Consider the following 12,523-nt stretch of genomic DNA (forward strand, 5'->3'; position numbering starts at 1 on the left):
CGTCATCAACACCAAAGTGTACTGTCTTCGACTTCCGTATAAATTCTACTGAAGAAAGTACTTTACGCCTGCATAAATGCCAATGGCTCATCAATTTATTTTATAATACAAGATTTGTCTACAAGTTGTACACCTTATCTTCGTGTTGAGAGGAAAACAAATACTAAAAAAAAAAATCAGGTTTGTTTTGAACTTGTATAAAATCTCTGACTATCAAACACGTTGAACTTTTCGCTAATAATACCACTGACGTATGACTAATATGGTGCATGCGTAAAGTTTGATCTGTCAAAAGAGGAATGTTATTTAAATATTCTACTCTTGAGTGAATTTAAAACAACACAAGTTATTACCGTTGTTTAAACACATAATATCGTTTTGCAACAGCACTTGAATGCTCCGTGTTTCTCCAGTGAGTGCTAAATCGCCACTAACAAAAATGCAAGACGAAATGAATAACATTCCACTCGCTGACGACGATCCACAAGCCGTTATACCCGATGACACAGAAACTGCTGATATTTCTCATAATTCAGATGCAATGGTACGAGGTCGCAGTTTGGATTCAATTCCTTCATCTTTTACTAACGGAAGTAGCAGCCCAGGACCGAACAGTCTGGATCCAGATATAAGTCCAGACGAGCAAGAAGAGAAAGCACGACTAATTTCTCAAGTTTTGGAGTTGCAAAACACGCTAGACGATCTCTCTCAGCGTGTTGATAGCGTAAAGGAAGAAAATCTGAAGCTCCGTTCAGAGAACCAAGTGTTGGGCCAATACATAGAGAATTTGATGTCTGCATCAAGTGTGTTTCAATCCACCTCTCCTAAAACCAAGAAAAAATAAGATATCGGTGCTTCGCCTGTAACGTTCCTTGTTATACCCACTGATCTATATATTTGTGCGCACAGTTTCAAGTATATTGCTTTGTGCTATTTCTGTTTACCAACTCCAGATTTGTGGGTAACAATCAAGTTGCTATTATAAAGATGCATTCACACCCACATGGTTGTATAAACCTGTGTGCTATTTGATCATTTGAGTTCTGTGCGATATGTGGACCAGTGCTGCGTGCAATATTTATTTTAATTATTGTTGTGCTTTGCTTGAGATACTTTTAAGAAACATTGTCATTTGAATAATATTGCATTATTGTCTTTCCACATCAAAGCATCTATTCTCACACCAAAGAAAATGTACGTCAATATTACTTCTTTCAAACTTTATTTTATTTCATCCAAGACTTGACAGCGCATTGAAAGAAGTTGAACAAAGTAAATGTTTGCTTTTATACTAAGCTGTGGCAATGTGTAGCTGATTTATGCCTCCAGACACAGAGAGAATAATGTTTGTGATAATGAAGATTCTAATTACAAATTATATACTTACATGTTGTCGTAGACGTAGAGATATGCAGAGTTAGATGTACACATCTGAATAGAGTAAAATAAATGTGAAAGTATACACCCAAACTTGCTTCATTGCACAGAAAATGTCCTGTTTATCACTTTCTGTTGACCACCACATTTGAAGTTAAACAAATGTACAATTTTTCGTGTGTCTTGTACGTTTCTTTGCTTGTAAACCAGTTTTAAAGGAAATATTTAGAAAGTCAGATACTTTCATAACTTTCTGTACAAATGCCTATATTTTAATGTGTACTTATTTACTCTCATTACATCATTGGACAGTTTTATTATTTTCTTTTTTTCATTTGTGTATAAAACATTTATTTTGTAGCAGCAGTTTAGTGTGTGGACTGTGAGTTGGCTGTAGCTCGAAATGCAGAAAGCCTCAACTGATTGCGTTGCACATAAAACTGCTTCCAAAAGTCTCACTTCTGTCGAATTTTATGGGAATTGGCATTATATTGCAATCCTGTTTTGTTAAATAACAACAACACAGTAATGCAGTCTATTTAAGTTACTGATATAATTATTTAACTTGTTAAAATTATAGAGGGATTTTCACAATAAACACAAGATTTATATTGGTATATTTTATTTCAGTTCTTATAATCACCATCTTTATCAAATGTGTATGACATCCATAAAGTTACATATTGTTTTTAATCCAATCAGCATATTTCTGTATGTTTGTGTATACACTTGGAATGTTTGCGGCCCCACATTTGTTTGAGCCAAATGATGCCATCCCAACCTGCAACAGCAGCAGTCATTAAATGTGTAGTCACTATATTATGTGTGTTGACATATTTACTTTGTTGTATATCATATGGATCAAAATACAAACCAATAGTTTTAAATCTGGAACTCCACACAAATTACATAATCAAAAGCATTCACACCAGCAGTCATAGTTTATGAATTGCCCATAACATTCTGCAGGTCTAATTAACTGATGAGTGTAATATTTGGAGTGTTGACATATAAAATGTTTGTGGAAATTAGTTTTGTGATCAGGCCACAGATCATCAGATTCAACTAACAATTGAGGTGCATTAATCTTGTTCAGTGGTTATCAGGTAGGTATGTAGAGGAATGTCACAAAATCTTTGAAATATTAGCGTTAGCTGCAAATTTTTTCTACCACCACTTTAACAGATAAGTGTACACTTAGTACTTTTTCCAGTCATTAAAGGCATTCCTAATTCCCCCTCGACCCTACCACCACAGTTGTTGTTGTATAAGTTGTATCTGTTTTCATCCATCATTTGATATTTCATGGAGTCTACTAAGTTTCAGTTGCCTATTATACTGAATTGTTGCTGTGATGATGCGTATTTTGATGTCACATTTGTCACAATAAAATGCAGCAGTGTCCAAAACATGACTAACACTACCTTTAAGTATTTTATGCTGTATCTATGGGGTCTTATTCTGTAACAGCAGGACTTTTTTTACTGTTTATTATGTTTCCTGGCGCATCAATGCAGCAACCAATATGGAAACTACAAACATGGATTGGTACGAAGTATATGCTGTGCATGGTTAATATAGTACATTAGTGTTTTGCAGGCAGTGCCCTCAGAATTAATGACTTTTATGCTTAGTGGTTTGTGGTTAGGTTTTTATGTTGTAATGAGGTATTCTTTGATCAGATGCATGAAAACTCTGCAATTTGTGATTGATAGTACTGGTTCCCCCTCCCCAGAAGGTATCGTATTGAATTTTATTCCTTGCAGTTTTGACTGTTCCACTGTTAAGATTGTTTTGCAGATGATGATCAAAGAATGTAGTTTCCTCTGCACCACTACTTCACTTTTTTCCATTGCAAACTTAATTAGTGTGCATATTCTGACAGATGTAATTAACCAGTATGGTTTATTACTAAGTTTTGTAATAAATGTGCAGTTAAGAATTCTGACACTATCGTACACTCATATCTTGACAACATATACTTGATAACTGCTGTAACCATTTTATATGTCCAGATACATTAGTCTGAGATTATTCTCATATTCACACTACATATAATGAATTAGTATTTTTACAGTAAACAAAACATCTCTGAAGGCATTTGTTGTTCTTAAACACACACTGCTTTGTCTCCATTTGAAAATGAACTTTCTACTTGGAACACTGTATCTACAGCTGCATATATATTCAACAAACCATTGTACAGCACATGGAAGAGGATGCTTAATACTGATATTTGGGACACACTGTCCTATCACTATCTTCAGAAGAATGCCTCCTACCAATGGAGAAATTAGAAAAATAATGTGCTTGTCATCACATCGTGAATTTTGCTTTATCATTTTCTCTCACACACATTGCCTTTCTTCAGTACAATTCATGTATATATTCCACCACATGTTACTTTGTCTATGATATTTAGGCAAAAACTATCATAGTAAGTAAATTCTGCCCTAACACAAGTTCATGTAGTCTTGGATAATATTCTTCCAATTGAGCTCTGCAGGTGCATCTCGCAAATTACAATGTGTGAAGGCTTCTCTACTTCCATTTCGCTGTCTAAAGAAGCTGCATAAATATTCAGTTAGATCTTGATATGAGTTCAAAGCGGAGCAAGGGTTGGAAAAACGTAAAACCATAGTATCCTATGACTACAATATCTGCATTCCAGTTGGAATCAGTGAATTCTTACAAATACCTGGCTGCAACACTTTGTAGGGTTGTGAAATGGAATGATTACATAGACTCACTTGTGGGTAAAGCAGGTGGCAAACTTTGGTTTATTATTAGAGTAATGAGGAAATACAATCAGTCTACAAAGAAGAGCACTTTAAAATCAGTTGTGCATCCCATCCTAGAATGCTGCTCAAGTGTTGGGGTGTCTACCAAATAGGACGAACGGGGGATATTAAATGTATACAAGGAAGGGCAATGCAAATAGTCACAGGTTTGTTTGACCCATGGGAGAGTGACACAGAGATGCTGAAGAAATGAACTGGTAGACTCTTGTAGATTGATGTAAATTATCCTGAGAAAGCCTACTTACAAAGTTTCAAGAACCAGCTCGAAATTATAACTCTATGAATAAACTAGAACCCTCTATGTATCACCCCTGTAAGTATCGTGAGGACAAGATTATACAGCTGCCAGCTACGTATGCTATTAGGGTTATTGCAAATTTTGGTGATAAGGATCTCAGTAAATTAGCTTACTATGCCTACTTTCATTCACTGCTTTCATATGGCATCATATTCTGGGGTAATTCATCGTTGAGTAGAAAAGTATTCATTGCACAAAAACGTGTAATCAGAATAATTCCTGGAGCCCACCCATGGTCATCCTGCAAACATCTATTTAAGGATCTAGGGATCCTCACAGTATATATATTCACTTATGAAATTTGTTGTTAATAATCCAACCCAGTTCAAAAGTAATAGCAGTCTGCAAAGCTATAACACCAGGAGAAAGGATGATCTTCACCATGCAGGGTTAAATCTGACTTTGGGTAAATTATGCTGCCACAAAAATCTTTGGTCACCTACCAAAGAGCATCAAAAGCCTGACAGATAGCCAACTAACATTTAAAAATAAATTAAAAGAATTTCTAGATGACAACTCCTTCTACACATTGGCTGAATTTTTAGATATAAATTAAGGGGGGGGGGGGGGGGGGGGGGGAGATTTAAACATTAATGTCATGCAATATTTTGTGTAATGTTATATCCCGTACAGACATCATTTATTAACCTGACACGTTCCACATCATTACGAAGTGTCGTATTCATGATCTATGGAACAAGTATTAATCTAATCTAATCAGTATTCAGTTCTCCTATCTGCACATGTATGACATCACACGTCGCATCATCATTATACCTTGGGACAATGCAACATCTGCTATGGGCAGGTTCAGTTGACCTGGAAGATCTGAGGACTCGTATTAACATTCAGCTGTGGACAGAATGTATTAACATTCAGCTGCAATGCAGTTTTTTGACTGATGTGAACAAAACAATTTTCCCATTCAAGTGCTTGTAAAGTGTTGAGCATAGTAATGGTCACCCTTAGATGGCAATGTGTTGCTTGGGATGACCTGAACAAATGTGTGCAAAAGTGTAGAGTACAGTTCATTACCAGAGGATATTTTTTTTTCTCCTCATTTCCTTTTTTGCCATTCAGCAGTGTGTGTTGATGTAAAATTTGCATGTGATTTTTACTTAGTTATTTCTGGCCTTAACTATTTACCATTTCTAAGTAGCTACTATCACATCATTAAACTAATGAAAAATGTGTATAGTTAACCACACTATACAGAAATTAGTAAGAAGAGTGACTATGTGACCATGTAATTTAATGAGAGCCAATGATAAGATATCCATTTTATTGACTGGAACAATTTCATCCAAATAAAAATGCAAAGAAAAATCAACTTATAACAAAGCAACATCATGTACTGAGCAAAGGGATATATAGGCTGGAATAACAAGGCTGAAAGGGATATACTGCTACTCACCAAACAGAAGGCACTGAGCAGTAGACAGGGATATATACAGGGTGATTATAATTAAAGTTAAACTTTCAAAACACTGTAGAAATAACACCACTGATCAGAATGATGCCAAATTGCAATGGAATGTTAACAGAGAAGGGGGGAAAATGTATGGCAGAAGAAAAAATAATAGTGTGAAAATTGATCAATAGATGGTGCTGTATGTGTCAGAATACGTAAATGAAAACACCTGTCATGCACACAACCCATTGAAGTTGGTATAAACATGCTGGGTACCAGCTTTTCCTTCTTTTGTGTCTGCAATGTTTGCCATAACAGTCTCAATGCAGGATCGCACTCTGCTTGTAAAACTGTAATACAAGAATGATTACTGTGCACATGTCGCTCTGCAGAAGTTCCGGTCACTGAAGGATTTGGAAAAAGATGTTCATGCGATGAATGCTGTGGGTCTGGAGAAAATGATTTGGAAATTCAAAAAGACGGGCCCTTTTGGTGTGCAACCTGGTAGAGGGAGGAAACGAATTGATTCGACGTCAGTGGAAGCAGTGGCCACAGCAATGCAGGACGAGATGAGTGTAGTGCACAGTGAATCACCAGAACATTGGACATATCCGTGTGCATGGTGCATAAAATCCTACGAAACATTCTTTTGTGCTATCCATTCAAAATTACCCATGTGCACAAGTTGCTTCCTGTTGACCTGCCAGCAAGAGAGACCTTTGCTTTACAATTTCTTGCTTGCATGGAAGTGGACAATGACTGGCCGTGGAAGATTCTGTGGACAGACAAAGGCCACTTCCATCTGACAGGATATGTCAATACACAGAATTGTCAAATATGGGCAACGGAAAATCCACACGCAAATCAACCAATATCAATTCATCCTGAAAAGGTCACTGTGTGGTGTGAGTTTATGGCATCATTTATCTTAGAGCCATATCTTTCTCCAAGAGAGAGGTGCTTCCAGTCCTGTTATCTGTACCGTTACTGGTAAGGGCTATGAGTGTGTTTTGCACAACCACGTCATTCCATCTCTCCAACAGGGTGGATGGGATTGTTTTTATGCAAGATGGTGTACCTCTGCACACGGCAAATCCAGTTATTTTTATTTATTTTATTTATTTATTTCTTGTTCCATAGATACAGTTAGTGAGCCAATCACAAGGATACGGAACATGTCAAATTGTACAGGTTTCAATTTAAACTTACATAAATACAAGGGCAATTCAATGCCAAATTGTACATAGTTTAAGTAAGACATACTATAAATACAGTAATAGATACAATGTCAGCTAGGTAACATAACAACCATTTAACAGAAAAAGGAGTTTCAAATAAAGGTTAAAGATAAGAGCACAAAGTTAAATCAGATATTAGGCCTACAAGAGTAAATAAGGTACAGCCAATTTGTTGTTACAAAAAGTGTGCTAATGCTCAAATGCACAATAAAATCAATTTAACTACTTCCAGACACAAAAAGTTTAGTGATGGTATACATGTTCTTTCAGATATTCATCCACAGTATAAAAAGATTTCTCTGTCAGGTAATCTTTGAGAACTTGTTTAAATTTTGGCAGTTCTGTATGAACACATTTGATATGTAGTGGTAGAGCATTGAACATCTTAATGCTGGAGTAGTAAACTCCTTTTTGTACCAGAGTGAGACGTTTCATTTTGAAATGTAGATTGTTTTTGTTTCTGGTGTTATAGCCATGGAATTTACTGTTGTCTTGGTAGATAGAATAATTTTTGCACACGAAGGTCAGCAAGGAGAAAATATACTGTGAGGCAGTTGTTAGGATACCTATCTTCCGAAACAAGTGCCTGCAAGCATATCTTTGATGGACCCCACACATTATTCTGATTGCTTTTTTTTTGGATGGTGAAAACTTTTTTTGCAAGTAGTTGGTTCCCCCAGAATATGATAACATATGACATCAATGAGTGGAAGTAGCCAAAGTAGGCAACCTTAATGGTGTCAACTTCAGCCACTGAAGAAATTACCCATAATGCAAATGTTGCCGAGCTAAGTTTTTTACATAGATGAAGAATGTGATATGACCAATTACATTTACTGTCTATATAAGCACCCAGGAATTTTGTATCTTCAACTTTCTGTATTGTTTGATCTCTACATTTTATGTTAATTTCATCGAGATTACTTTGTGATGTATGGAACCTCATATAATGAGTTTTATCTGCATTGAGTGAGAGACCATTTGAGGAGAACCAATTTAAGATGTCATTAAAAACAGTATTTGTAGTTTGTTCAAGATCATGATCAATAAAATCGTCAATTAGAATTATGGTATCATAACAGGGTAAATTTGCTGTTTGTCTCAGAACAAAGAGGAAGATCATTAATAAAGATGAGGAAAAGCAGTGGGCCCAAAATGGAGCCTTGAAGCACACCACACATTATCGTGCTCCATTCAGACGAGGCAGGTTCTCCAGAAGAGCCATTTAGCATTACAGTCTGCTTTTGATCCTGTAGCCACAGGCCAACAGTACCACCTAAACCATAGTATTCTGCCTTTTTCAAAAGAATTTGGTGGTTTACACAGTCAAAGGCTTTCGTAAGATCACAAAAAATACCCACTGGAGACATTTTTTTGTTAATGGCTTCCAAAACTTGGTTGCTGAAAGAGAATATTGCCTGTTCAGTACAAAGACTGGCACGAAAACCAAACTGATTTTTGCTTAAGATACTGTGGAAGTTGAGATGGTTTACAATCCTCCTGTGCATGAGTTTTTCTAGAATTTTCGAGAAGGTAGTTAATAGGGATATTGGGCGACAGTTTGTAACAATGCTTTTATCACAGTTTTAAAGAGAGGAATCACTACAGCCAACTTTAGTCTGTCAGGGAGAATCCCTTCTTGTAGGGATGTATTGTATATGTTGCATAAAATGGGACTAACGAATTTATAACATTGTTTCAGTATTTTGCTAGAAATATTGTCCACACCAGCAGAATTTTTATTTTTTAATGATCTAATTACTCTTATGACTTTGCTTACAGTAACTGGAGGTAAAGATAACTATGGGATTCTGTTGCTAATAGCTTTCTGTAGGAGGGACAATGATTCTTCCATCGAACCATTACAGCCTGTCTTCTCCGCTGCTCTCAAAAAGTGGTTATTAAATATTTCTGCAACCAACTCAGGCTTCTTTATGATACTGTCCCCTGTTTTAATCTCTGCCTGAGACATGTTCCCTGTTGTCCTGCCAGTTTCCCTCTTTATTACATTCCATATAGTTTTAATTTTATTTTCTGAGCTTTCAATTTCTGATTTTATGCACATACTTTTAGATTTATTTATAACCTTCTTGAGAATGCTACAGTAAAGTTTGTAGTGTCGTCGTTTCATTGGATCATTACAAGTCCTGAGAGAAATGTATAACATCCTCTTTGTTCTACAAGATGTTATTATCCCTGTAGTGATCCAAGACTTCTTGGCATTGCCTATATGACTGTTTCTAACTACTTTTTTGGGAAAGATGGACTCAAATACAGACACGAATTCATTAAAAAATGAATTGTACTTTTAGGCTGTCACTGAATTTTTAAGGCCCTGTTCATTTATTATCCTAAAATATTTCCAAGAATACTTGGAACTGTTGCACACACTGATGTAATTGAGCCTAAGCAATTGACCACCATGATCAGAAAGGCCAATGATTGGATGTACAGTTAAACAGCTGCTGAAGTGCCATTCGGAAATGTTAGAATTACCAGCTGCCATTTCCCTACAGCCTGGCTGTCCCAATCACCTGATCTTAATCTGTGTGACTTCTGGCATTGGGACTATCTGAAAGATGTTGTGTCCAGTGTTTTGATTGCAAACTTAGCTGCATTGAAGGCACACATTGCGCAACACATTCTGAATGTAACCCCAAAAACACTTCGATCAGTTGTGGAACATGCTGTTTCTCGATTTCAACTTGTTGCAGAATATGGTGGACAGCATATTGAACATCTTTGCACCAGTCACATGGAAATTAATAACTCAATTTGATTTTGATTGATGCTTTTTATGCAGTTTTTGGCCTCAGGAAAATTAAAAACCAATGTGATTTATGATTGTTATGCAGTTTTGGCCTCAAGACAATTAAAACCCAATGTGGTTGATGCTTTTTATGTGGTTTTTGGTCTCAGGACAATTATAAACCAATGTGAGTGATGATTTTTATGCAGTTTTTGGCCTCAGGACAACTAAAAACCAATTTTTTGCATCTGATGTGATACGACCTTGCCGTGGTGGATGGGCTTATGTAACTAACAGTATCACACCTGTACACTCATGCACTCTGAGTAGTACAGTTTGTTTAACATCAAATGTACACCTTATGCATTGTTGTGTAATTCATTTTTCATATGTAGTCAACCACTATTAAAGTATGATGTTTACAGCACCATCTATTGCTACATTTTGTAACTATTTATTTTTCTTCCGCCATCATTTTCCCCCTTATCCGATAATATTCTGTTGCAATTTGATATCATTCTGACCAGTGGTGTTATTTCTACAGTGGCTTGAAAGTTTAACTTTAATTATAATCACCCTGTATATTGACTTGGATATATATTTCTAAGTGGAAATGGGGTCGCAGTTTATTGTTTGATGATGTTTTAAAGAGCTTGGCACTGGAGTAAAGAATTTCACATTGAAACAAAAATTCAAATATGAAGTATATCTGGAACTAATTTTTGTATTTGCACATGGCTGTGAATATCCATTGTATCCAAAAATTACCTTAATTATTAATCCTTGCAAACAGGCAAAGCTGGTAGAAAACAAGGCAGCTGTTGTTGTTGTTGTGGTCTTCAGTCCTGAGACTGGTTTGATGTAGCTCTCCATGCTACTCTATCCTGTGCAAGCTTCTTCATCTCCCAGTACCTACTGCAACCTACATCCTTCTGAATCTGCTTAGTGTATTCATCTCTTGGTCTCCCTCTACGATTTTTACCCTCCACGCTGCCCTACAATGCTAAATTTATGATCCCTTGATGCCTCAAAACATGTCCTACCTACCGATCCCTTCTTCTAGTCAAGTTGTGCCACAAACTTCTCTTGTCCCCAATCCTATTCAATACCTCCTCATTAGTTACGTGATCTACCCACCTTATCTTCAGCATTCTTCTGTAGCACCACATTTCGAAAGCTTCTATTCTCTTCTTGTCCAAACTGGTTATCGTCCATGTTTCACTTCCATACATGGCTACACTCCATACAAATACTTTCAGAAACGACTTTCTGACACTTAAATCTATACCCGATGTTAACAAATTTCTCTTCTTGAGAAACGATTTCCTTGCCATTGCCAGTCTACATTTTATATCCTCTCTACTTCGACCATCATCAGTTATTTTACTCTCTAAATAGCAAAACTCCTTTACTACTTTAAGTGTCTCATTTCCTAATCTAATCCCCTCAGCATCACCTGATTTAATTTGACTACATTCCATTATCCTCGTTTTGCTTTTGTTGATGTTCATCTTATATCCTCCTTTCAAGACACTGTCCATTCTGTTCAACTGCTCTTCCAAGTCCTTTGCTGTCTCTGACAGAATTACAATGTCATCAGCGAACCTCAAAGTTTTTGCTTCTTCTCCATGAATTTTAATACCTACTCTAAATTTTTCTTTTGTTTCCTTTACTGCTTGCTCAATATACAGATTGAATAACATCGGGGAGAGGCTACAACCCTGTCTCACTCCTTTCCCAACCACTGCTTCCCTTTCATGCCCCTCGACTCTTATAACTGCCATCTGGTTTCTGTACAAACTGTAAATAGCCTTTCGCTCCCTGTATTTTACCCCTGCCACCTTCAGAATTTGAAAGAGATTTTTCCAGTTAACGTTGTCAAAAGCTTTCTCTAAGTCTACAAATGCTAGAAACGTAGGTTTGCCTTTTCTTAATCTTTCTTCTAAAATAAGTCGTAAGGTTAGTATTGCCTCACGTGTTCCAACATTTCTACAGAATCCAAACTGATCTTCCCCGAGGTCCACTTCTACCAGTTTTTCCATTCGTCTGTAAAGAATTCGCGTTAGTATTTTGCAGCTGTGACTTATTAAACTGATAGTTCGGTAATTTTCACATCTGTCAACACCTGCTTTCTTTGGGATTGGGATTATTATATTCTTCTTGAAGTCTGAGGGTATTTCGCCTGTCTCATACATCTTGCTCACCAGATGGTAGAGTTTTGTCATGACTGGCTCTCCCAAGGCCATCAGTAGTTCTAATGGAATGTTGTCTACTCCCAGGGCCTTGTTTCGACTCAGGTCTTTCAGTGCTCTGTCAAACTCTTCACGCAGTATCTTATCTCCCATTTCATCTTCATCTACATCCTCTTCCATTTCCATAATATTGTCCTCAAGTACATCACCCTTGTATAGACCCTCTATATACTCCTTCCACCTTTCTGCCTTCCCTTCTTTGCTTAGAACTGGGTTGCCATCTGAGCTCTTGATATTCATACAAGTGGTTCTCTTCTCTCCAAAGGTCTCTTTAATTTTCCTGTAGGCAGTATCTATCTTACCCCTAGTGAGACAAGCCTCTACATCCTTACATTTGTCCTCTAGCCATCCCTGCTTAGCCATTTTGCACTTCCTGTCGATCTCATTTTTGAGACGT

At 36.7% G+C, this 12,523-nt stretch overlaps 1 protein-coding gene across 1 annotated transcript in view; it reads right to left on the reverse strand.

Moving 5' to 3' along the window:
- Positions 1-1,982: 1,982 nt before the first annotated feature.
- The window catches only part of LOC124716985 (chymotrypsin-like protease CTRL-1), a 143,118-nt gene continuing 132,577 nt past the window's right edge, over positions 1,983-12,523 (reverse strand). Inside the window, exon 8 of the mRNA XM_047243588.1 lies at positions 1,983-2,158. Coding sequence (XP_047099544.1) covers positions 2,054-2,158 — 105 coding nt within the window. The 3' untranslated portion in view covers positions 1,983-2,053. The remainder of the gene's footprint in view (positions 2,159-12,523) is intronic.

The sequence above is a fragment of the Schistocerca piceifrons genome, chromosome 9 (genome assembly GCF_021461385.2).
Source record: "Schistocerca piceifrons isolate TAMUIC-IGC-003096 chromosome 9, iqSchPice1.1, whole genome shotgun sequence".
Classification (NCBI taxonomy): Eukaryota; Metazoa; Arthropoda; class Insecta; order Orthoptera; family Acrididae; genus Schistocerca; species Schistocerca piceifrons.